The following is a 27372-nucleotide window of genomic DNA, read 5'->3' on the forward strand; positions in this document are numbered from 1 at the left end:
GATGTGCAGTCAGTCTGTTCCGTATCTGTGCCAAACCCACTGCCACTGTTGCTATCGCTGTCCCTGTGGCTGCAGCCGATGCTACCCACTGCTCCCACATCCCCGGCCGCTGCAGTTGCTTGCCGTTGACACGGGTTGCTTTCGGCAGGTAGCGAGACTTCCTGTGCGACGAACTCCACAGCGGCAGCTACCGTCGCCCGACTGCTCTCCGACAGATTACGTTGCTCCGAGCGCTGCATTCCACCCGCAAATTGACTTTCTGTAGATTTTAACGGCTGGTTTGTCTGCTCGGCACCACTACCTTCCATCGTGAAACAAAGTCTTAGTTTTTACGATTGCTGCCTCCGGCTGGTGCTTCGTGTCACGGACGGGAACCTGTAAATAAAATACTCTTGTGAGTGGTAACGGCACATCTCTCCCTTAAGCACATAAAAAAGCGTAATCCAAGTAGCTACTAAGGAAACATGGCTGAAAATATTTAAAATTTTTCCATCTTAATCCTTCAGAATGTCAGACAAATACTACAAAAAATGTCCTGAACTGACTATTTACATGACTGGCTTTGCCATTCCGAAATTCATTTTCAAAGCCTGTGCTGATTATGTCTTCACAAATCAAAACCATTGGACAAATGACATCAGTATACATCGGAATATTACATTTATGTCAGAGCCGTCAATATAATTTCGTACACTGAAGTTCAATTCAATGGACATGCAGTTTATGCGAGAATGAGAAACACACACATCATAAAAGTTTTGCATCACCTTGGTCCAGAGAGTTCCGGAACCTGTACAGAAAATTGGAAGAGAGATCAACACAAACATTTCCGCCTTTTTTTTTTGATCGTGAAAACCACACATTGCATGTTGTACCACCATACAGCGAGACCTTCAGAGGTGGTGGTCCAAATTGCTGTACAGACCAGTACCTCTAATACCCAGTAGCACGTCCTCTTGCACTGATGCATGCCTGTATTCGCCATGGCATATTATCCGCAAGTTCATCAAGGCACTGTTGGTCCAGATTGTCCCACTCCTCAACGGCGATTCGGCGTAGAGTGGTCGGTGGGTCACGTCGTCCATAAACAACCCTTTTTAATGTATCCCAGGCATTTTCGATAGGGTTCATGTTTGGATAACATGCTGGCCACTACTCGATCGATGTCATTCTGAAAGAAGTCATTCAGAAGATTTGCACGATGGGGGTGCAAATTGTCCATGAAAACTAATGCCTCGCCAATATGCTGCCGATATGGTTGCATTATCGGTCGGAGGATGGCATTCACATATCGTACAGCCGTTACGGCGCCTTCCATGACCACCAGCGGCGAACGTCGGCCCCACACAATGCCACCTCAAAACAGCAACGAACCCCACTTGCTGCATTCTCTGGACAGTGTGTCCAAGACGTTCAGCCTGACCGGATTGCCTCCAAACACGTCTCCGACAATTGCCTGAAGGCATATGCGACACTCATCGATGTAGAGAACGTGATGCAAATTCTCAGCGGTCCATTCGGCATGATGTTGGGCCGATCTGTACCGTGGTGCAAGGTGTCGTGGTTGCAAAGCTGGACGTCGCCAAGGACGTCGGGAGCGAAGTTGTGCATCATGCAGCCTATTGCGCACAGTTTAAGTCTTAGCAAAAAGTCCTGTGGCTGCACTTAAAGCATTATTCAACATGATGGCGTTGCTCTCAGGGTTCCTCCAAGCAGTAATCAGTATGTAGCGGTCATCCACTGCAGTCGTGGTCCTTGGGTGGCCTGAGCGAGTCATTTCATCGACAGTTCCTGTCTGTATCTCCTCCATGTCCGAACACCATCGCTTTTGTTCACTTCGAGACGCCTGGACATTTCCCTTGAGAGCCTTTCCTAGCACAAAGTAACGTGTATGCGATCGAACCGCGCTATTGACCGTCTAAGCATGGTTAAACTACAAACACGGGCCATGTAGCTCCTTCCTGGTGGAACGACTGGAACTGATCGGCTGTCGGACCCCCTCCGACTAATAGGCGCTGCTCATGCATGGTTTACATCTTTGACTGTTCGGAGATGTCACTAAACCCGGGCAAAGTGACTGTGATACAATATCCACAGTCAACGTCTATCTTCAGGAGTTCTGGGAACCGGAGTGATGCAAAACTTTTGATGTGTCTATTCATTAGATCAAAAAGTACGTTCGTCCTCAACATAATGCTCCATTATCTCTCCTTTATACAGGGTGAACATTAACAAAACCGACGAACTGCAGAGATGGATTGCTGACTGAGTGGAGAAAAAATGATTATAGGAGCATGTATCCGGAAACCCATCGTTGCCACAGTAGATGGCACTAACGAGTGAGCTGCTCTGCAAAATACCGTGTGTGCCTTCTGTATTGCACGCCGAGAGATTGACGCAGCGTACTGTAAGCAGCACGATGGCCCGGTATCCATATCGGGAACAAGCCGAGATGGCGTTCGTGTACGGCCAAGCAGATGGAAACGGCCGAGAGGCAGCACAGCTGTACCAAAACCTGTCCTCCAAAACTGGTGTGCGCGCAGTTCGCACTTTCGTCCATCTGAAAGGACCCGTGATCACCCAAATATCCAAAAAGGGCTAGAAATGTTGTGTGATGTGATTGGCGTCAGTGAGACTACTTGTTTTGGTACAGCCGTGTTGCCTCTACTTTTTTCCGTCTGCTTGGCCGTACACAAAGAATCTCGGCTTGTTCCAGACATGGATACCGGACCGTTCTCCCGCTTAGAGTAGCCTGCGTCAACAACAGGGCCTTCAACACACAAGGAACACATGGCTCGTGGTCAGAGGAACTTCCATTCGTCAGCAACATCTACCAGGGAAACTAATGCATTTCCGGACAGATGTTCATGGGTCTCTTTTTCCTCCATTTCCAGTCAGAGATCCGTCCCTGCAGTTTGCCCGTTTTATTAATGTTCACCACAGATTTCAGAGTAATTGTGACTCTGCTGAGGTCGGTGTCTTCCTGATTTCGTACGTAATTGATTGGGGCGAGCACTACAACTCACGGCGAGTTGAATGGTTCAGAGTTTCACGGAACTGGGGTACCTTGAAATTTTGTTCCCTTTTCTCCGTAGGATGGACATAAGGTAAGAGTATAGGTTTTTTTGACAAGCCGTATTCATAATTCGTTCTTTTTCCCGATCCTTCAACTGATACAACTGCTGAACTGTTTCAAATTGGTGGGGACTTCAATCTACAATCGATATGTTGACGAAAACGAGTCTAAAATCTGGTAGGCACAAAAAATCAATCTTAATCAATGCTTTCTCAGAAAATTATGTTGATTCAGAGGCCCAATCGAAGAGTAAATGGTTGCAAAACATACTTTACCTTTTAACAAAGAATCATGAGTAAATACGGAGCATCATAACGGCAATAGGGCTTAGTGACCACAAGGGCATTGTAGAAAGACTGTACTGTAATAGCCAAAAACTAAACGCAAGATATACTTAAAGAACAAAAATTCTGCTTGACTTCTTCCCAAGAGTCCTGTCCTTCCAGCCTGCGAAGACCATATTTGGCTTAAATTCAAATAATAGTATCTACAGACATTAGAAGATAACTACATCAAATACATTAAGAGGTGGTATTGGTCCGGCTGGGTACACGAAACAATTCAGAACACTGTTTCAGAAGCAACAAGAAGGTCACGTCAAATTTAGAATACAAATCTAAGATTGGCAATGTTTTGCTGAAGCTTTAAATTTAGCATGCACTTCAATGCGAAATTTATTTAATAGTATGTAGAACAAAACTAAATCCGAAAAAATGCAGAGAGGTTTTGGTTCTATCTAAAGGACAATTGCAGCATGACTACCTTTACTACACGATAGCAAGGGTAGTTTTACCGATGACAGTACCACTAAAGCAGAGTTACTGAACAGTTTTCTGAAATTCCTTTACCAAACAAGATGTAGCAAATATTCTTGATTTCGAATCAAGAACAGCTACCAGCATCAGTAACTTAGATGTCATTAGTGTAGCGAAGCAACTTAAATCAACAAAGGCGTGGCCCCTGGTCTACAGTGTATAAGGTTTACGTATCTTTCAGAATATGCTGATACAGCAGCTCTGTACATAGATATCATTTACCACCTCTCGCTCGATGAAAGTTCCGCACCGAAAGACCGGAAGTTGCGCAGGTCACATTAATACCCAATAAAGGCGACAGGAGTAAGACATTTAATTACCGACCCGTATCACTAACGTTCATTTGCAGAAGGATATGCGCAACATACTGTGTTTGAACATTTTAAATTGTCATTAATCTGTTTCATTGATAAGCAGTCTATTCAGATTCAGGAAGTACCGTTCTTGTGACACAAATACTTCTATTTTCACGAAGTAATTAGTGATCTCGAGCGAAACGTCGAACGGTCAATATTGTTAAATTTCCAAAGGGTTTTTGACATCGTCAAAAGGGACTTTTAATCAAACCGTGTCTACGGAGTATCGTCTCAGTTGTGTAACCAGATTCGTCACTTCTTGTCAGTTAGGTCTCACACAGTCCATAGTCATTTGAAGTCTTCGAGTGGAACGTAAGTGATAACTGGTGTTCCCCAAGGAAATGTTTTAAGCCCTCTTCTGTTTCTGATCTATATAAATGGATTAGAAGACAATCTGGGCAGCTCTCTAAGATTGTCTGCAGATGATTGTTGTTTCCAGTCTAGCCGTCAGATCAAAAACTGCAAAAGAATGTACTTAAGTGTGTGCTGTGAAAGTGACAATTGACTAGATAGTGGAAAGCATGAGATTATCTACATGTCTAGTAACAGGAATCCACTGAGTGTTTTATCATGAATCACAAATCCAAAGACCGAATTCAAGGCTTGCAATTACAAATAACAAATTGGACTCATTACAGATGTGCTGAAAGCGAAATAAAGACCGTGTTTCATTAGTGGAACACTTAAGATTCAATAGGTCTACTAGGCTGACTACACTACGCTTTTTCGTCCTCTGCTAGTCTACTGATGTGCTGTATGGGGTCCTTGCCAAACAGGATTTCACAGAACATCGAAAAAGGATGGATGGACATGTTTGTATGGGCGCCCGCGCGAAAATAGATTGAGACGAGAGTCAGTAAAATACACAACACAGGAAGATAAATCAATACGTAAAACACAGGTAACAAAAGTGGGAAAACTATGTGCATACCCGCACAGAACCACCGAACGAAGTACTGTGTCAATAGTAAAGACACAGGAAGAAAAGTGGTATAAGGAGCTAAAACAGTATAGCAAATGTACGTGGCTGGCTGACCACAAGAATAAAAAAAGGAGAAGTCAGCCACTCTGCAACACACTAAAACCTCCAACCTAAAAGTTTAGGTCAGAGCCCAGACTCCTATCATCAGCTAAAATAGATGACAGATCCCCACCAATATTTGATTCTACCCTCGCATCACGATATAAAATGCACTCCGTTAAAATATGGTGGACAGATGTGCACGCCACAAGCATCGCTAAACGGAAGATCCTTTCACCATAGAAAAAAGCTGTGTGAGAGAGGGCGGTGCCCAATTCTGAGAAGTGTGTCACTTCATCCGGCCTGAGTAACTGGCAGGAGAAACGCCACGGACAGGTGATTGACTTCAGCAACCGAGCTTATTGGCCGTCACAGCCAGCCATTCCTCATCCCATAACTGCATGCACTTCCTGTGTAGTGCAGAAACGACAGCCTGCAGGGAATAGGACAGTGCTATATCCTGTCCTCTGCAGACCTCCACGGCAGCCCGATCGGCCTGTTCATTTCCCCATATCCCTGCATGTCCTGGTACCCAGCAGAATGACACCTGCTTACCCTGCCGTTGGCGCAAGCACAGTTGGTCATATATCAGCTGGACCAACTACTCATCTGGGTACAGGTTCTGTAACGATTGGAAGGCATTAAGGGAATCTCAGCAAATGAGAAACCGTTCGCCCCGAATACGTCGTATCTATTCCAGTGGCTTCAGGATCGCGTGAGCTCCGCTGTGACAACAGTATACTCATCAGGAAGGCGAATCCTGGTGAGATGATCGGGGAACGCGACAGAGCAGCCAAGGGAATGCCCTTGTTTGACGCTATCAGTGTACACTACTGTGAAACCGTGATGCATATCTAAAATGTTAAATAGATTGAAATGTGAAATCTAACATACGATCTTTCTTAAAATTCGTCAGGCCTAAAATAAGTCTTGGAATCTGGAGAAGCCAAGATGGAAAACTGCTACCACCGCGATGTAAAACATGAAGACCGACCACACCCCTCTCTAGAAGGCAGGTCCTGTGCACGAATCCTATGGGGCCTCGTTGCCTGTAGCCAGTTACGGAAAAACCTTTCCAGTGGAGGCTGAGCAACGGTATAGTAGGCGGGTGTGTATGGTGCGGTGTGGACGGTGCTTTATACACCTGGCGCACCGTAAGTAGCCGTCTGACGAAGTGGCGGTTCAATAGCCTCTGCACAGAGGATTGGTATGGGGCTTGTTCTGAATGCCCCAGTGATCAACCAAATACCTTCCTGGTGCCCAACATCCAACATCTTTAAATAAGAGGGTCTCTAAGACCCATACACCATGCACCCATAATCGAGCAGAGATCGCACAAATGCCCTGTAAAACTGGAGCAGACAAGTCCTGTCTGCTCCCCAGGTACTATGGCTAACATTTTAAAATACTCAAAGCCTTAAATGACCGTTTTTCCAAGTCCGTAAGATGTGATAACCAGATAAGCTTAGAGTCAAATATGAGGTCCAGAATCATCACTGTCTTTAAAAGGAAGGACAGTGTCCCTCTTCCTCAATTCAGGAAAGTTTAAAATGGAACGACAATGGTTAATAGGGACACACAGATTTCTTGGTGTAAAATTTAAAACCACTCTTCTGTGCCCATTCATCCAAACGTTGAGAGTTAGCTGCAACTGACGTGTTTTTTTTTTGTTTTGGTTTCAGGGCGCAAAACTGCTATGGTCATTAGCGCCCGGTCTGTGACTTAGGAAAAGGTAAAAAAAGAAAATGGAAACCAGCAGCGATGGGAACGAAACTCAAATTGGAGAAACTAAAAGCAGAAGGAAAGCTTAAAAAACCACTACAGAAAGGGGTTGATTGTCCCCAAAAAGAGCTTCAAATGACTGACGTCATCTCACTGGCACTCAAACTGGAGAACGCGATCGGCTGAGCGCGTGTCGTCTGCTAAAATGGACGATATACCAGGCGACAGCTGTAGACGGGCGCGTAACGGAGTAAAATAGGGGCACTCAAGTAAAAGGTGTCTTACCGTCCACAGCTGAGAGCAGTGGGGACAGAGTGGGGGAGGATCGTCGCTTAAAAGATGTCCATGGCTAAAAAGACAGTGCCCTATCCGGAGTCTAGTTAAAATTACCTCCTCCCGACGACGCGTTCGGAAGGAAGAGGTCCAAGCACAGGGAAGAGCTTTCACGTCCCGCAATTTATTATGGGGCAGTGTCGACCAATGTGCGTGCCATTAAAGAACAACACGACGACATAAAACACTCCGTAGATCGGCGAAGGGAATCGTGCCAATAGCTGGCCGAAGAAAGACTGCAACCTTGGCCGCTATATAGGCCGCCTCATTTCCACAGATACCAACGTGTCCTGGGATCCAGAGGAACGCCACCGAGACGCCCCCCCAAGTGGAGCAAGCGTAGACAGCCCTGAATCCGGTGGACCAGAGCGTGGACAGGGTAGAGAGCCGAGAGAGCTGAGAGAATCTGAACAGATAACATACTGTACCCGCTGATGGCGACGAATGTATTGGACAGCCTGGAGAACACCGTAAAGCTCCGCAGTATAAAACGAACACTGGTCGGGAAGCCGAAATCGATTTGGGGTGTCTCCAACAATATAGGCACTCCCTACACCAAACTATGTTTTTGAGCCATCAGTGTAAATAAATGTGGCTTCCTTCATTTGTGCACATAGAGCAGAAAATGCCCGACGATAAACAAGTGAAGGGGTACCATCCATGGGTAACTGTCACAGGTCACGGAGCAGGCAGGTCCGGGGATGGAGCCAAGGCGGTGCTGTACCCCAAGTTGTCAAAGTTTTAGGAAAGCAGAAGGAAAGAGAATGGAGCAGTTGACGGAAGCAGACTCCCAGTGGTAGTAGGGAGGAAGGGTGGCCTGCATACCCTAAATCCAAGGAGGCGTCGAAAAAAATGTCATGGGCCAGATTAGCAGGCATGAAAGACAAATGGCTAGCATAACGACTTAAGACAGGTCGCCAATTGGACAGCGAAGGTTCAGCAGTCTTAGCATAAAGGCTTTCCACAGGGCTGGTGTAAAAAGCTCCAGACAGTAAACGTAATCCACGGTGGTGGATAGTTGGGTAATCACCCCTCCCTGGGCCTGGCCGTTACGAGGGGGTACGTGCGTGTCCTACCTGTCTACCCGGGGCGAGGAATTATGCATTACCCCATCACTGGCTACGCATGAAAATGCGTGGGTCGGCCTTCATACCACAACCACAACAAGAAAGGGGGGCAAGGGGCAAAAAAAGGGGGGCCAAGGGGCAAAAGAAAGGGGGGCCAAGGGGCAAAAAAAAAAGGGGGGCCAAGGGGCAAAAAAAAAAGGGGGGGCCAAGGGGCAAAAAAAAAAGGGGGGGCCAAGGGGCAAAAAAAAAAGGGGGGGCCAAGGGGCAAAAAAAAAAGGGGGGGCCAAGGGGCAAAAAAAAAAGGGGGGGCCAAGGGGCAAAAAAAAAAGGGGGGGCCAAGGGGCAAAAAAACAAGGGGGGGCCAAGGGGCAAAAAAAAAAGGGGGGGCCAAGGGGCAAAAAAAAAAGGGGGCCAAGGGGCAAAAAAAAAAGGGGGCCAAGGGGCAAAAAAAAAGGGGGCCAAGGGGCAAAAAAAAAAGGGGGCCAAGGGGCAAAAAAAAAAGGGGGCAGGGCGCAAAAAAAGGGGGCAGGGGGCAAAAAAAGGGGGGCAGGGGGCAAAAAAAGGGGGGCAGGGGGCAAAAAAAGGGGGGCAGGGGGCAAAAAAAGGGGGGCAGGGGGCAAAAAAAGGGGGGCAGGGGGCAAAAAAAGGGGGGCAGGGGGCAAAAAAAGGGGGGCAGGGGGCAAAAAAAGGGGGGCAGGGGGCAAAAAAAGGGGGGCAGGGGGCAAAAAAAGGGGGGCAGGGGGCAAAAAAAGGGGGGCAGGGGGCAAAAAAAGGGGGGCAGGGGGCAAAAAAAGGGGGGCAGGGGGCAAAAAAAGGGGGGCAGGGGGCAAAAAAAGGGGGGCAGGGGGCAAAAAAAGGGGGGCAGGGGGCGAAAAAAGGGGGGCAGGGGGCGAAAAAAGGGGGGCAGGGGGCGAAAAAAGGGGGGCAGGGGGCGAAAAAAGGGGGGCAGGGGGCAAAAAAAGGGGGGCAGGGGGCAAAAAAAGGGGGGCAGGGGGCAAAAAAAGGGGGGCAGGGGGCAAAAAAAGGGGGGCAGGGGGCAAAAAAAGGGGGGCAGGGGGCAAAAAAAGGGGGGCAGGGGGCAAAAAAAGGGGGGCAGGGGGCAAAAAAAGGGGGGCAGGGGGCGAAAAAAGGGGGGCAGGGGGCGAAAAAAGGGGGGCAGGGGGCGAAAAAAGGGGGGCAGGGGGCGAAAAAAGGGGGGCAGGGGGCGAAAAAAGGGGGGCAGGGGGCGAAAAAAGGGGGGCAGGGGGCGAAAAAAGGGGGGCAGGGGGCGAAAAAAGGGGGGCAGGGGGCGAAAAAAGGGGGGCAGGGGGCGAAAAAAGGGGGGCAGGGGGCGAAAAAAGGGGGGCAGGGGGCGAAAAAAGGGGGGCAGGGGGCGAAAAAAGGGGGGCAGGGGGCGAAAAAAGGGGGGCAGGGGGCGAAAAAAGGGGGGCAGGGGGCGAAAAAAGGGGGGCAGGGGGCGAAAAAAGGGGGGCAGGGGGCGAAAAAAGGGGGGCAGGGGGCGAAAAAAGGGGGGCAGGGGGCGAAAAAAGGGGGGCAGGGGGCGAAAAAAGGGGGGCAGGGGGCGAAAAAAGGGGGGCAGGGGGCGAAAAAAGGGGGGCAGGGGGCGAAAAAAGGGGGGCAGGGGGCGAAAAAAGGGGGGCAGGGGGCGAAAAAAGGGGGGCAGGGGGCGAAAAAAGGGGGGCAGGGGGCGAAAAAAGGGGGGCAGGGGGCGAAAAAAGGGGGGCAGGGGGCGAAAAAAGGGGGGCAGGGGGCGAAAAAAGGGGGGCAGGGGGCGAAAAAAGGGGGGCAGGGGGCGAAAAAAGGGGGGCAGGGGGCGAAAAAAGGGGGGCAGGGGGCGAAAAAAGGGGGGCAGGGGGCGAAAAAAGGGGGGCAGGGGGCGAAAAAAGGGGGGCAGGGGGCGAAAAAAGGGGGGCAGGGGGCGAAAAAAGGGGGGCAGGGGGCGAAAAAAGGGGGGCAGGGGGCGAAAAAAGGGGGGCAGGGGGCGAAAAAAGGGGGCAGGGGGCGAAAAAAGGGGGCAGGGGGCGAAAAAAGGGGGCAGGGGGCGAAAAAAGGGGGCAGGGGGCGAAAAAAGGGGGGCAGGGGGCGAAAAAAGGGGGGCAGGGGGCGAAAAAAGGGGGGCAGGGGGCGAAAAAAGGGGGGCAGGGGGCGAAAAAAGGGGGGCAGGGGGCGAAAAAAGGGGGGCAGGGGGCGAAAAAAGGGGGGCAGGGGGCGAAAAAAGGGGGGCAGGGGGCGAAAAAAGGGGGGCAGGGGGCGAAAAAAGGGGGGCAGGGGGCGAAAAAAGAAAGGGGGCGAAAAAAGAAAGGGGGGGAAAAAAGAAAGGGGGGGAAAAAAGAAAGGGGGGGAAAAAAGAAAGGGGGGGAAAAAAGAAAGGGGGGGAAAAAAGAAAGGGGGGGAAAAAAGAAAGGGGGGGAAAAAAGAAAGGGGGGGAAAAAAGAAAGGGGGGAAAAAAGAAAGGGGGGAAAAAAGAAAGGGGGGGAAAAAAGAAAGGGGGGGAAAAAAGAAAGGGGGGGAAAAAAGAAAGGGGGGGAAAAAAGAAAGGGGGGGAAAAAAGAAAGGGGGGGAAAAAAGAAAGGGGGGGAAAAAAGAAAGGGGGGGAAAAAAGAAAGGGGGGGAAAAAAGAAAGGGGGGGAAAAAAGAAAGGGGGGGAAAAAAGAAAGGGGGGGAAAAAAGAAAGGGGGGGAAAAAAGAAAGGGGGGAAAAAAGAAAGGGGGGAAAAAAGAAAGGGGGGAAAAAAGAAAGGGGGGAAAAAAGAAAGGGGGGAAAAAAGAAAGGGGGGAAAAAGAAAGGGGGGAAAAAAGAAAGGGGGAAAAAAGAAAGGGGGGAAAAAAGAAAGGGGGGAAAAAAGAAAGGGGGGAAAAAAGAAAGGGGGGAAAAAAGAAAGGGGGGAAAAAAGAAAGGGGGGAAAAAAGAAAGGGGGGAAAAAAGAAAGGGGGGAAAAAAGAAAGGGGGGAAAAAAGAAAGGGGGGGAAAAAAGAAAGGGGGGGAAAAAAGAAAGGGGGGGGAAAAAAGAAAGGGGGGGAAAAAAGAAAGGGGGGAAAAAAGAAAGGGGGGAAAAAAGAAAGGGGGGAAAAAAGAAAGGGGGGAAAAAAGAAAGGGGGGAAAAAAGAAAGGGGGGAAAAAAGAAAGGGGGGAAAAAAGAAAGGGGGGAAAAAAGAAAGGGGGGAAAAAAGAAAGGGGGGAAAAAGAAAGGGGGGGAAAAAGAAAGGGGGGAAAAAAGAAAGGGAAAGGAAAGAAGCGGAGAAAAGGGTAAAGAGAAGAGGTAAGGAAAAGAGAAGGACAAAGGAAGGATGAAAGCGTGCAACCAGAGAAAACGAAGAATGTGTTACATTTTCGAGCGTCCGTCTCCAGACATAGGCACGAAACACTCCCAGATGGGGAGAAAGGGAAGGAATGAGCCGGTGGTGAGGGGAGGGGGAGCGAAGATGGGGGATAGGGAAGGATGCGGAAAAGGGAGGTATGCAGCCCGGAAAGGAAGGAGGGCCACATTAGCTCGGGGTCCCGTGCTCGCTACATACATATCCACGAAAGAGTTGTTGACCCCCTGGGAGGAACTGATGTGTTGTTGCGAGGTTTGAAGAGCAAAACGAAGTCATCCACAAACAAACAAAACTGGACAGGACTTTTCACTGTGACTGCAATGATATTAATAGCTATGGCGAAGAGAGACTCTAAACGTTATGTTGAGGAACACCATTCTCCTGCTCAAAGCGATCATACAGGATATCACCGACTCGGTATATAAAATATCGAGGCGAGAGGAAGGACTGAATGAAAATGGGAAGACAACCACGAAAATCCCACTCGTGAAGCTGCTCCAAGATAAGATGCCTCCAAGTAGTATCTTAGGCCTTCTCGATCTCAAAAAATATAGAAGGTGATGCCAACGTTTAAGTATGTCGTATAGCCACCTCCTTCAGGGCCAGGTTATCAAAGGTGGATCGATACCTCCTGAACCCACATAGAAAGTGACTAAGTGATTGCCTTCATTCTAAGACCGTTTACCATCAGCTCCAAGCTAGTGAGGGAAACACTACAGTAACTACTTGGGCATGTATGGTCTTTCCCAGGTTTAAAAAGAAGAATTGAAATTGCCTCACACCACGAGTCAGGAAAGACCAAATGGCATTACTAAGTACGAGGACAGTCTACAGTGATGGATCACGTCGTGACCAGCGTATGTGTCACGAGCCATAGAGAATGCACAGTTATCACCAGAGGTGAACCGAAATCCAAACTACACCTCTCACCAACTGCTCTATGGCGCTTGAAACCTGGATCGTGACTGGCTGTTGCAGCAACTGTGGAAAAATACGTCACCATAGTCTGGGCAATGTCTCAAGGATTGGTTTGGAGCATGCCATTCCCCATTAGAGCAGCCATGGGGCTGCTGCCTCCTCTCCCAGAAATTCTCCAGATGGTTTCCCACACAACAAAACTTTTGGTGGAATAATTATGTTCAGGAACTGCTGCCATGACCTCTTCTTGCCCTCTAGAAAAATTCGGCGACACTTTGCCCTCATCACCCAAAAGGCTGGAAGATTTTCTGCAGTTGGCCAACACTTGAACCTACACAGAGGCGCACACCTGGTCCTGATTGCAGAGCGGCTTTTGGCACTCCACCTGGGGACAGTTTGCCTCTTCTGTTGTCCTGTGGACTGGATGCTGCAGTGTCGTGGTGGATCATTTTTGAAATATGATCCACCCATGCCTCTACCTTTTCACTATGTTTGAACTGGGCCAGCTGGCTATGTAGTGTCCAGCCAGCTCTATCGAACACCCATCGCAGAGTTTTCCTTTCGGGTTCCATCCCATCTGGCAGGTGAATCTAGATGGGGAAGTGATCACTTCCATACAAAAACCGAGAGATCAATGGCGAGAACGACCCAGTTGCTAAATGCGTGACAGATCACTCTCCTGCACTGCAAGTATGTGCATGGTGACATGGGAAGTCTAAATTGCCCTACCCCTGCGGCAGGTAGTTGCAGAGCTCCAAAGCAGAATGTGTTTGTTAAAATCACCACAGAGGATGAAAGGGCGGGGGGGAGCTGTGTAATAAGTTTGGTTAGGGCCGCTTCATGAAGTGCATCTTATGGAGGCAAGTGAAGGGAACATTGTCAGCGGATGACGCACTTGCACTGATAAGCAACTGCCTGTTAATTCATAAGTGAGGCGAGGCGAGTAGTAGTAGTAGTAGTAGTAGTAGTGGTAGTCTGTACTGACGAAGATATCTATGCCTCCTATAGCTCTCTTTCCACTCATGTCATCCTTTTTGTGGAACACATAGCCTCATAACTCAAAGGTGTACGGTTGATGGAAATACGTCGTAGTGAGAGAGAGAGAGAGAGAGAGAGAGAGTACTACTTATAGAGCGAGGGGGAGTGAAGGGGTGCCTGATCCAAGGTATCTAACTGCATGATGTGAAGTGAAAGAATGACGTCTGACGGCACTCGGGACAGCTTTTGACTTTAACGTCATGAAGCTTTCCTTGCACACTGTCCCTTCGAGGATGAGGGGGAAAGAGCGTTGATAGGCACTGTGTGGCTTCTTGACACTACGGACTTGCTGCTGGTCTTTTCTGAGCTGGCTGCTTAGATTGCTTTATCCTTACTCGTTTTGTTTTGGCATGTACACATGCAAGTGAAGGTGCTGGTGGTGGATGGTTGTACACTGGATAACGTCTGCATCGAGGCGTGGACCTTAGGAACAGGTTTCTGCGCCATGGAAGCATAAGAAGTGGTAAAGACAGGTGGTTTCGTCGCCTTATATTCCTCTTTGGCTTCAGCATATGAGATCTGCTTGCTGATTTTTCGTTCCTGACTTTTCGTTCCTCTGCAAAAACAGGGCAGTCTCGGCTCCAGACTGGGTGGCTCTCAGAGCAGTTAACGCAGCCTGCTGGAGATAGACAGTGAATCCAAGCTTTATAGGCTGCTTTTCCACATTTCCCACAGATCACTTCACCCCAACAACTCAGCGTGTTGTGATGAAAACTCTGGAATCTGTAGGACCAAATAGGGTTGGTGATCTCAATTTCTCCTTTATTCCTCCACATTCTTTGCTTTATGTCCACTATCCCCTGTAATGCCCATTCCTGTTTAAGTTCGATATCCATTACTTCACAGTATGTGACCAGACCCTTGCAAGAGTTAACGGAGTTAAGCAGTTCAATAGTTACACCATAGTTACGCAATTTTTCAGTTTTTGTAAGTTGTTCCACCTGCTTTGCCCTGTTAGTCTACCAGTATGGAATCATTCCGCAGCCACTTAACAGACTACGCGCTTTCAGTAAGTCCTTCCAAGCCTTTATGGATATAGAAGGGGGACACTTTCAGACGTCCCCTCCTTCCTCTTTATGACCAAAAATTTTGATTTGTGGCTCCTTGGGCCCTGTTACTATAGCCAAACTGATGCTGATTACCAGGAGAGCTAGCTTCCCTCATTCGTTTAGAGGATTGAGCGTGAATACTCCCAAGCGGTACACCCTACCCACAGGGAGATGATTTCGAAGATTTCATCTCTGTCACACTAGCAGATAGCGAACCAAGCGTCCACTCAAAACCCCACGTGTCTGAGTAAGCCTTATACAACTGAGGTGCGGCCTGTTCCCGACAGGTTATCAACTAATGACTGTTCAGCCTCTGCAATCATGCATCCCATCAGCATACAGCACACAGTTTTAATCTGCCAGGAAGTTTCATATCAGCGCACACTCCGCTGCAGAGTGAAAATCTCATTCTGGAAACATCCCCAGGCTGTGGCTAAGCCATGTCTCCGCTATATCCTTTCTTTCAGGAGTGCTAGTTCTGCAAGGTTCGCAGGAGAGCTTCTGTAAAGTTTGGAAGGTAGGAGACGAGATACTGGCAGAAGTAAAGCTGTGAGTACCGGGCGTGAGTCGTGCTTCGGTAGCTCAGTTGGTAGAGCACTTGCCCGCGAAAGGCAAAGGTCCCGAATTCGGGTCTCGGTCGGGCACACAGTTTTAATCTGCCAGGAAGTTTCGCCTTCCCATACATTTATAGAAGTGGAACGATTGATGGCGTCGAAGGACGCTTGGAATGACCTTTTCTTACTCTTCCTAATGACGTGTCGAATCTTGACCCTCGAGAATCTGAAGACCCAAAATTTGTCAGTCGGCATTTAAAATATCCAAAAGCCACACATCTTGCCCAGATTGCGGAATGACACTCAACTGTCCACCAAGGTACTTGTAGCCTTCTAAGATGACGTGAGGACTCTGGGATGGAGAGGTCAGCAGCACAATGGATCACTTTGGTGATGTGGTCCACCCATCCTTGGGCACTGTTGCAGTGTTCAGACACATCCAGCTGGCTGAAACGTGTCCAGTTAGCCCTGCTGACCATTTTTGGGGGCTTAACTTCAGGTGGTGAGCAGTTTAGCGGTGAAGGCGTATTGGGAAGTGGTCACTGGAATGAAGGTCGTCAATGATCTCCCAGTAAACAGGGACGGCGAGGACGGGAGAACAGAAAGAGGACGATGGCTGAAAATGACCCAGTAGCAGTAGAGAAATGTAAATACCTATGTTGAGGATGCACAGATCGTGAGACAACATGAGGCCCTCCAAACCCCAACCCCCCAGTGTAAGTATTGGTCGAGCCCCAAAGGACATGATGGGCATTGAAGTCTCCCAGGAGGAGGAATAGTCGTGGGAGTTGTGCAATAAGATCCACGAGAGCCTCAGTCTAGTGCATCTTGCGAAGGTAAATACAGTGAGCAAACAGTGATCCTTTGACACACATGAATTTAAACTGCAACTGCTTGCAGGTCAGTAGCCAAGGGGAGAACAGAGGAGTGGTGCACATTAGTCACGAACACTGCGACATCTCCCTTGACCCTTTCCTCCGATAAGTCATCCTTGTGGTATAACTTATATCCCTGTAGCACAGAGACATCTGTATCTTTAAAATGCGTTTCTTGCAAACAAAAGCACAAGAGATGTGCCTGCGCTAGAAGTTTGCTCCTTCACATGAATCCTGAACCCATTCATGTCCCACTGAAGTATGGAAGCCATGTCGTCGGGGCACTTCTAATTTACCCCTACCTTTGCACTGGGGAGGTGAAGCGCTGTAAGAACAAGGGGGAGGGAAGGGGCTGCCTGGATCCAAGGCATCCAACTATGCTATCTTCCTCATCAGTCAGACAGGAAAGAATAACGTCTGACGGCGATAGGAACAGCTTTTGACCAGAACGACGTGAGCCTTTCCCAGCACCCACTCCCTTCGAGGATGAGGGGGAAAGGGGGCGTCGAGAGGCACTCTGCTTTTCTTATACCTTCTGAATGCTCGCTGCAGAACTGTTGTTGGCCTTTCTGGTGCAGCTGCCTGTATTGCTTTGTCCTTAATCTTTTTCCCTTGACATGTAGACATTCCAGTGCACGTGCTTGTGGTGGATATAGGCACACTAGGTGTCGTCTGTGACGAAGCGACCGCCTTGGGACTAGGTTTCTGGAGAATCTAAGAATATGAGGTGGCAAAGACAGGTAGTTTCGTCGCCTTATATTTGTTTTTGGCTTCGGCATGGGGGACCCATTTTGTCACTTATCTCCTGTATTTTGTATCTCCAGTACAGAAAGGGCAGTCTCGGCTCCTGACTGGGTGGTTCCCACAGCAGTTCACGCCTATCAACGGAGACGGGCAGTCAGTCCCAGCCTTATCAGCGGTTTTTCTACAGTTTCCGCAAATGGCTTCACCTCCACAGATCATGGTTGTATGGCCAAACCGCTGTCATTCATAGCACCACATAGGGTTTGGAATGTATGGCCGAACATTAAGTCGAAGGAACCCCGCTGTAAGATGTTCAGGAAGTGTCGGAGAATTGAATGTGTCAAAGTGGCACACTCTTCAGTTGCTCCACATCGACTATTCCCTGGGATGCCCATTCTTGCTTCAGTTCTGTTATGTCTATGTCCATGATATCTCGGGACGAGACAACACCCTTACTGAAGTTGAGAGGTATGCATGTCAAACGGTATCAGTCACCCAGTTTCTGCGATTCTTGAACGTCTACCTGTTAGTTTCGACCAACAATGTGCCATTACACAATCGTTTTATAGATTTTAATGTTCCAGCAAGGCCTTCCAAACCCTTATGGATATAAAAGGGGGACACTTTTTCAAATGTCCCCCTCCTTCCTCTATCACCAGACACACATTGATGACTCCATGAGCCTTGTTACTGCTGTCTGAAGTATTATGCAGACTAGCCGCTCTTATTCTTATGGATGAATGGGTGTGAATTCTTCCAGGTGGTTCACCTTCCCGCTGGGAGATTATTTTGAGGGTTCCATATCGGTCCCACGAGCAGGTAGGGAAATAAAGATCCACTCAGACAGAGCTCTGCCTGCGTGAGTAAGCCTTATACAACTCAGGTGTGACAGGTTCCCAGAGGTTGCCTGCTAACAATTGTTCCACCTCAACAACCATACATCCAATCAGCGCAAAGCACACCTTGATTGGTGGATTGGAGTTGAAGGGATCAAACAGCAAGGTCATCAGTCTTGTTTCAAATGTGGTCCATTCAGTTTGACATCTCAGAAAAGTCAGAACGATAAAAGGTAAAAGGCTAAAAAACGTAATCGTGCAGTCGTGTTGTCAATGGTAAAAACAAAATGAGGGAAGTCAGCAAGAGAGTAACCCCAAGGCTTTGCTATGGGCAGGAAATATCCCACCTCTGATGCTGTAGAGGCAAGATCACCTATTTAAAATCGTTCAACTGCTTAAATGTAGAAGTGTGTATTGTAAAAGGAGACTAACCAATTCTAAAAAGTGATAAAAACGGAGTAAAAGGGAAACAAAAGAGGATCTTCGCCAGGGAGAGGAGTCAGAAATCTCCAAACAGATTACAATAGGAGACACCCCAACCCTCACCGCCCTGCCCCTACATCAGAGATTAAAAACCTTAAAACTGAGAATAAAAACCACTTTCACGGAGGAAACTGAGAACCAGTTCAACCATCCAGGAATCGCCAGCCAACATTAAAGGTGAAGTGCAAGGAAGTCTGTACTTAAGCCAAAAGAAGGGGACATTCCACCAAAATGTGGGCTACTGACTGGAAGGCTCCGCAACCACAAAGCGGGGGTGGCTCATCACGCAAAAGAAAACCATGGGTCAGCCTGGTATGGCCGATGCGGAGACGACACAGGGTGGTTGAGTCCTTTCAGGAGAAGAGGAATGAAGAGCGCCACAGAACAGGTGTCACCGTAACCGCACGACGTTTATTAGACAGGGAGGTAGTCTCCCAAGAGTTAGCTCAAGATTGTGCGAAGTGGGGATTTGATGTGAAGCCGTAAATCCGCTGCAGTAGGGGTTACAGAGAAGGGGGGGGGGGTAAGTGACTGCTCCCACAGCCAAACGAACAGCAAGCTCATTACTTGGGAAACCCACATGGCCAGGGACCCAAAGGAAGTCAACGGAACAAGCAGCACGGTGTAGATCAGTGAGATGGTCATGAATGGCCGAGACCAAGGGATGGCGGAAAAAACACCGGTCAATAGCCTGAAGGCCACTCATTGAGTACGTACATAACAAAACGCGGTTAATTTGGGACTGTTTAATGAAGATAAGGGCCTGGGAAATTGCCATCAATTCTGTAGTAAACACCCCACATGTAGTTGGCAGGAGATGATTTTCCGTGCCAACAGAGGACGTGAAGGCATATCTCTCACGATCAGCAGATTTAGAACCATCGGTGTAAAATACAACAGCATCCCGAAACTTCCATAAAATTCGGCGGAAAAAACAACGGAACACCATTGGGGGAATGGAATCTTTCGGACCTCGGCAGAGATACATCCGAATTCGTGGCCGAGGGGTGTTGGGAAAGGAACGTGGGAGACAGGACAAAGAAGTAAGCTGAAAATCACAGAAGAGACGCAAGGTGGAGCCCAACCGGTAAACCCGCCCAAGGGCGGGAATCAGGAGGGCGACGTCCATGGTCTGAGAATAGGATAAAATAGGAAGGATGAGTGGGAGAGGAACGGACAGCGATTGCATAAGAAACCAGAAGTTGGGACCGCCGAACGGAAAGAGGGGATCCCAGCTTCAACTAGGAAACTAACAACAGCGCTAATAAGGAAGGCACCAGTGGCCAAACGGATCCACGAGGCACAGTGTGGAAGGAGTAGCTGAACCATAAACGACCATAGTCCAAGCTAGACAGCACTAAAGCCCGACAAAGGCGGAGAAGGATGGAGTGGTCCGCACCTGAAGAGGTGTGGCAAGGAAGCGAAGGACATTGAGTATACAGAAACATCCTACCTTTAGAACTCTGATATGAGGCAGCCAAGTGAGCTTGTTGTCGAAAAGAAGACCCAGGAAACTAAACTGTGGGACCACTAGCAATCTGTGCATCAAGATAGAACTCCGGATCAGGATGGACCGTAGCACGGCGACAGAAGTGGACCACCCGCGATTTTAAAGGAGAGAATTGAAACCTGTGTGAGTGTCCATGCCGTATAGCTCCCTGGAGCTGCCGCTCTACAATCGAGGAGCAACTAACCCTAATGCAGAAATCATCCACATACGGAGCAGGTGTGACTAAAGGACCGACAGAGGCCACAAGTCCATCTATGGTAATGAGGAAAAGAAGTACACTCAATACGGAACCCTGTGGCATGCCATTCTCCTGGACATGTGGAAAACTGAACACAGTACCAACCCGAATTCTGACCGACCGATGAAACGGGAACTGGCGTATAAAAATCTGGAGTGGGCCCCGCAGACCCACTGATGAAGTGTAAGTAAGATGTGATGGCGCCAGGCCGTGTCATAGGCCTTGCGAAGGTCAAAAAATACTGCAACCAAATGGCGGCGCTGGGAAAAAGCCTGCCGAACTGCGGATTCCAAGCGAAGTAAATGATCGATCGGAGACCGTCCCTCTCGGAAGCCACACTGGTAAGGGGACAACATATCCGGAGATTCGAGGACCCAATTGAGCCGACTGGCTACCATCCGTTCAAGTAACTTGCAAACAACGTTTGCCAGACTAATGACTGTACAAGACAGTTCAAATACCGAGATACATGAAAAATTTTGGCATCATGTATGACATTTTTAATTTATTACTTCTTTGATAAGTATTCATAACTAATTTCGCCAACAATCTCCAATTCACGTGTATCACTGCATGTACCTGCAGAGCCAAACCACTGTACAGTTCGTAGTTCAGGAGATACGTGATCATAAAAATTGAGTTGCGTAAAAATGAAACTGCAGAGCGAAATTCACTAGACATAGGTGAAACACATGCATAAATGTCAAATACGTCGAATATACGTGACTTGTATATTCGAGCAAATCTTAGACGTATGGAACGATTTCAGTCCAATCTCGTATACATATTAGTCTGAAAAGAAATACCTTGGGGGTAAAAAATACGTCTCCTGTTGAGGTGAAATGATGACGGAGAGAGAAGGGGTGAGAGGAGAAGAAAGACAGGGAGGAAGCGAAGGCGAAGATCGACAGATGCTCAATAAGGAGATGGTCTCTTAGAAGACTGGAATAAATGTATGCCCAGGAAATGGCGGCTATTCAGCTAGTGTGCTATAAAGCTTGAAGCGTGTTTAAGTGCCGAGGAGGGCAGCTGTTAAAGAACGAGCAAACTGATAATCTGAAATATGCTTTGAAACTTTATCGTTGTTTAAGTGATCTTGAAAAAATATGCTCAACACACCCTCTCTCGCTCCAAAAATATTGCTGAACATTTCTTTTTGCGCTTCACGTAAGTCTAGAGCGAATCTTCATCATCTACGAGTAGCTATTAGCAACCCAGCAGCTTTCTTTTCAGTTTCTCTCATGCAACCCTTCAATACTGTACAGTATATTAGCACCTTTGTTAAAGCAGCAATTCATTTGAACGCTTTACCGAGACACCCTCAGTGGACAGTAGTTAATGCATTTGTGATTTAATTTTCTGGGAAAATTTAAATTCGCCACATATTTAAGTTCTGCGTCCCTGCCGACGCAAAACGCCCTTTCGCTGCTCGCGCGTCACGAAACTCTTGCTCCTCTCCCAGCCAACGTGCAGCGTAGCCTGGACAGCATTAGCGGCCGAAGGAGGTGACGCACTCACCACTCCAGAGGCGGCGCTGACTGCCATCGCGGCAGTCGAGGCATTTGCCATGAAGACAACTCTGTGAAAGGCGTGCAGAATCGAAATGTAGTCCTCAGTGTGATGGATGGTGGTTCACAGCAGTGACGTGGGTTCACATGGGTGGTGGCAAGCAGAACCACATGGGCAATGGTGGACAGGTCGGTAGATGACCTTGTCACGAACTGTGGACCTCTTGAGTTAGCGGCCAACAGCCCCTGGAAGTTAACCAGTAGGTGGCACACCAGGTGGTAGGCAGCAGCACAGTGTGTCAGCTCGCTAACCAATAGCAAATCAGACTAGTGTGAAACTACCTTAGTATCTCTTTCCTTGTGGTGACTGCAAGGTGCTAATCTAGAACTGGTGGTATACAGGGTGTCCATAATTTAAAAATTTGTTTCAAAACTGTCGATAGACAACCACTGCTCAAAATAATCTCAAATTTGAACAGCACGTTATTATAGTAAGTGGAAAACGCCATGAAACAAAAAAAAATTAACGAAAATTTTACCTGTTGATGGGGTTCTAAATGTCAATATGCTCACCAACAGATGCATTGCAAACGTTTGTTCATTTTGCATCCGACGCACCCAACATGACAGTCTCCATGATGGATCGTGCGCTGCTGGTAAGGCTCTTCTACAAGAACGGTGGACTCCGTGCCATCAGCCCTCCAGAAGTTCTCGGCACTTAGGGATATGAAAAAGGCGTTGGTCCTATGTCTGCTAAGGGTCTGGAGAAAATAATTACAAAATTCGAAAACGCAGGTTCTTTTGAAGAGCAATGCAGCAGAGAGAGGGAAGCAGTCGATCCGACGTCTGTCGGATATGTGGCCACAGCACTGCAGGAGGGGTCGAGTGGTTGTGTGCAAACATGCAGTGCACAGTGAATTGCCCGAACATTGATATGCATGTGAGTGTGGTGCATAAAATCCTATGAAACATCCTGCATTACTGTCTACACAAAATCATTTATGTTCAGGAGTTGCTTCCTGCTGACCTGCCAGCAAAACAAAAGTACGTTTTGGAATTCGTTGCACGATCAGACTTAGACAGTGAATGGCCATCTAACATTCTGTGGACAGACGAGGCCCATTTCCATCTACGAGCAAATATCAGTATTCAGAATTGCAGATTATGGGCAACGGAAAATCCGCATCCACATCAGCCAGTACCACACATTCTGAACGTGAACTCTCAAACGCTCTCGTCTGTTCTGTAACAAGCTATTTCTTGATTTCAGCTTGTGGCAGAAAACATTGGAAAGCATATTGAACATGCTTTGCCAAAATTATAAATTATGTCATTTTGCTCTATGTTTGGCCACTGGACAGTCAGAAATCTATGTTTTGCTTCTTATGCAGTTTTTGGCCAATTTTACCATCCATTGCGGTATGACCTTGGATGCTGTTCTCAGGATTCTTGCTTTCGTCGTTTTATAAGGTCGCGAACACAGGCACAGAGCTGATTAAAGGCAATGAGGTGCTCCAGTGAGATGTGCCACAAATAGTATTGGAGAGCCTGCGTATGCGTAATTGCCACAACGATCTCTGGGTTCCATCAGGGCAGCAGCAGAGGACCCCAAGGAAGAATGGATAGCTTGCCTGGTTGCCAAAAGAATGGCTGCCGTTGAATGCTGAACAGCTGCATAAACACTGCCTTCAATGGGGAGCTAAGGCCAGCAACAGAGGTGAGCACATCCCAACCAGCATTATGGAGAATCTGTCTTGGTGGGCATCCACAGGTGCAACATAGGGGACAGGTTGGTTGGGGTTTAAGGGACCAAACAGCAAGGTCATCAGTCATTTGTTTCAAATGTGGGCCATTCCGATAGTGTGACATCTCAGAAAAATCAGAATAAAAAGGAAAAGGCTGAAAATGTAAAAGGGCACTCATGTTGTCAATCGTAAAAACAAAATGAAGTAAGTCAGCAAGAGAGCGAACCCAACGCTATGCTGAAGCAGCAGAGGCAAGACCACCTGCGACTTAAAAGGTACAACCGCTAGAATGTAGAATTACGTATGGGAAAAGGAGACTAACCAATCCTAAAAAAAGATAAAAACACTGTCATAGGCCTTGCGTCTGTCAAAAAATACTACAACCAAATGGCGGCGCTGGGAAAAGCCTGCCGAACTGCGGATTCCAAGCGAAGTAAATGATCGATTGGAGACCGTCCCTCTCGGAAGCCATACTGGTAAGGGGACAATAGATACCGAGATTCGATGACCCAATTGAGCCAACGGGCTACCATCCGTTCAAGTAACTTACAAACAACATTGGTCAGGCTAATTGGCCGATAGCTGTCAACAAATAGGAGGTTCTTACCCGGCTTAAGGACAGGAACCACGATGCTATCCCTCCACTGAGAAGGGAAGTCACCCTGGAGCCAGATACGGTTAAACACCTGAAGAAGACGTTGCAGTTGTGGAGCACTGATATGGTGAAGCAGTTGGTTTTGAATGGAGTCTGGGCCAGGGGCCGGATTATAAGAAGAAGAAAGTGCGGAAAGAAATTCCCAGTCAGTAAAAGGTTCGTTGTAAGAGGGGTAAAACATAAGGTGGAAGCTTCGGCCCACTGTTTCCGGTGAAGTAAAGCAGCCGGATAGGAGGCTGAAGCTGATGCCATTGTAAAATGGGTCGCAAGATGTTCTGCGAGAATCAACGGATCCGTACAAAGGCCATCTGGGAGGTGAAGGCCTGGGAGGGTGGACTGCCGATGGCAACCTTGGAGAGCAAAGTGTAGCCCATACCCGTGACACAGGGACAGTAGAACCGAGGGAAGAAAAATCGTTCCCAACATATTCGCTTTCTCTGTTTCATTAAATAACGGGCTTTAGCGCGAAGGCGCTTAAAGGTAATAATGCTGGCAACGGATGGGTGCATCTTAAGGTGTTGCAAAGCTCTACTGCGATCACGGATGGCAATGTCCGTACTCCACCACGGGAATGGCCGGAGACGAAATGGTCCAGATGAGCGCTGTACAGCAAGGGGAGCAGCGCGAACAATCGCGTCAGACACGTCACGTAGGACCATCAATACAACCCGACAAAGAGGGAAAAAACACGACCTGTGCAGTGTATAGAGGCCAATCGGCGCGTTGGCAAGACCAACGAGGTAACCTGTCCATTGAGGAGCGGGAAGGGAGCGAGAGAATCAACGGAAAATGGTCACTATCACAAAGGTCGGCGTGTGGCGACCAGTGTAATGAGGGGAGAAGGGAGGGAGAAGAAAGAGAAAGATCAGAGGCAGTAAAGGTACCGTGACCGGCACAAATGAGTAGGGGAGCCATCTTTAAGAAGGCACAAGTCGTCGTCTCTACTAAACTGATCTAAGAGAAGACCTCGTCTAGATGGAAATGCACTGCCCCACAAGGGATGATGAGCATTAAAATCCCCGAGAAGGAGGAAGAAGGGCAGTTAAGGCAGCAGGTGTAAGAGTCCTGTCTGGAGGGAGATAAAGATTGCAAACCGTGACCTCAGAGTCCAGGTGGACCCTAACAGCAACCGCTTCCAATGTCGTTTGAAGAGGAATCCACGTGGTAGCTGTGTCTGTACGGAACAACGTACAAACGCCACTAGAAGCCCGCAGGAGTCTGACCTGACTGACAGAAAACACAGAACCCACAGAGGGTTAGTGAGTGATCATCAGTAAAATGAGATTCCTGTAGAACCACACAAGCTGCAGAGTAAGACGAAATAAGGGATTTCAATTCCGGAAGGTGACGGTAGTATCCATTACAATTCCATTGGATAACTACAGACCGATGATTTAAATGGGGGGGTTGAACAGGCTAAAGCCAGTCATACCGCCGAGTCACCACCCATCACCGACAAGGAGGGTGTGACATCCATGAAAGACAGGTCAGAATCTGGTGGTGAAGCCGAGGATGGGACCTCTGCTGACACCAGAGGCTCTTTGTCCCAGTACTTATGTTGTTTCTTCTTTTCTGTTTGAGATCGAGGAGGGCTGTGTGGCATAAAGGATCCAGCTGCAGCAAGATCGGGAACAGATAGAGGTCGGGCGACCTGGACGCCGACAGACCGCGGTTCTCGCGGTCGTCACGTGGCAGTAGACCTTTGGCCTGGAAGGTGCCGGGAAGGGGCATCCCGGGAGGGGCGCCCTTGACCAGCAGAGGCCAAAGGAGTGGGACACTTCTCCAGCTGGGGAGGGGGAGCAGCGCCTGGAGGAGAGGGTGTGGGAGCTGTAGGGGAGGGGGGAGGAAAGGGGTCCAGGATTGGGGTAAGGAAGGGGGAGGAAGGTGTGAAGATTTAACTAAAGCATAACTAGACATCATGGACACAGGGTGAAGACGTGTATACTTCTGATGAGCCTCTGTGTAGGTTAAACGATCATCGGACTTTTGTATCTTCTTTTCCTTCTTATGTACTAGGCAATCTGGTGAACATGGAGAATGATTGCCATGACAATTAACACACACAGGGGGGGGGGGGACACAGGGACTCCCCTCATGGAGTGGACGTCCACAGTCACCACAGAGAGCAGCCTGCGAACAGCGGGTAGACATGTCCAAAATTCAAGCACTTAAAACACCTCATAGGAGGTGGGATGTACGGCTTCACATCACATCGATAAACCATAATCTTTACTTTTGCAGGGAGGGCATCCCCTTCAAAGGCCAGGATAAAGGCACCAGTATCAATGCGATTGTCCTTAGGATCCTTCTGAACACGCCGAACAAAGTGAACACCCCGCCATCCGAGATTGTGCCAAAGTTCCTCATCAGTTTGAAGGATGATGTCCCTGTGAAAAATCACCCCTTGAACCATATTGAGAGACAATGGGGGGGGGGCGGGGCAATGGACACAGGAATTGTGTTAAGATGGGTAAAGGCATGAAGGGCCGCAGACTGGGCAGCTGAAGCAGTTTTGATCAGCAACAAACCCGACCGCATCTTTCTCAGGGAGACCACTTCACCAAACTTGTCTTCAATGTGTTCCACAAAGAATAAAGGTTTGGTATTGGTGAAAGTATCCCCATCAGTCCTGGTGCAAACCAGATAGAGGTGGAAAGGTTTCGCCCCTAGCCGACAGGCCTGACTCTCTTCCCAGGGGTAGCCATGGAAGGGAAGGCCGAAGGGGCAAGAGATGAAGCACTAGCAGAATCAGTTCCACGCACAGAGAGAGCCGCAGAGTTCTGGACCCGTTTGCGTTCCAATTACATAGCGTCCGCCCTGATACCACCCACTCCAATCAGGGGCTCTCCTCACGGGCGCCACCCAGCCACAGCAAGGACCACCTGGCACGGCAGCCATTGCTGGGAGTTCTGATGCTCCAGAATGACGAGCAGCCACTCCAAGGCTTGCATGAGGACACAGCTAAGGTATCAGAAGTGTGACCCCTGTGTGTTCAGGGGGCTCAACCAAAAGGGTACATAGCGACCCCACCACATGGGCTGGCTACAGTGCTGGCTATGCACCCTAGCATCAGGCAACGACGTGAAGGAGACACTAGGTAAGGTGCTCTTCCCCAAATGGCTCACACTATGGAAGAGAAATTTAGTAATGGAGGTCAAACCCCAGTGGGGGAACAGGGAGTGCCCAAAGGAGGAGGTAAGTATGCAACAAAGCTAAATTGCAAAACCAACATAACCAGGAGGATACTGGGGTCCAACATAAGCAAGGACACCAAGAGGGAGAGGAGAGGGAGAGGGGGAAGGAGCAAGGAGGGGAAATGATGTTCCCTGCATTTGAGGGGGCCTTGCTACCAAAGTAAGTGCTTTGGGAGCAATGGAGGAAGATTTACCCACTACCAACAAGGGGATGAATGTATGCTGGTGGCCCAGAGGGCCCACTGTTCGTGGCACAGATTGAGGAACCACTGGCACTTGGGACAGCGATGGTGACTGCAGCATATGTCGACATCAACT

General features: G+C 48.6%; 1 protein-coding gene across 1 annotated transcript; it reads right to left on the minus strand.

Annotated features, from left to right (window-relative positions):
• Window positions 1–329: 329 nt before the first annotated feature.
• LOC126155385 (uncharacterized) lies at window positions 330–21497 on the minus strand. Its single transcript, XM_049916224.1, has 3 exons — window positions 21471–21497; window positions 9261–10102; window positions 330–375 (listed from the first exon to the last, which is right to left on the minus strand). Exons 1-3 carry the CDS (start codon window positions 21495–21497, stop codon window positions 330–332), a joined length of 915 nt encoding a protein of 304 aa, XP_049772181.1.
• Window positions 21498–27372: the final 5875 nt, after the last annotated feature.

This window comes from Schistocerca cancellata, chromosome 2 (genome assembly GCF_023864275.1).
Source record: "Schistocerca cancellata isolate TAMUIC-IGC-003103 chromosome 2, iqSchCanc2.1, whole genome shotgun sequence".
NCBI classification, from domain to species: Eukaryota; Metazoa; Arthropoda; class Insecta; order Orthoptera; family Acrididae; genus Schistocerca; species Schistocerca cancellata.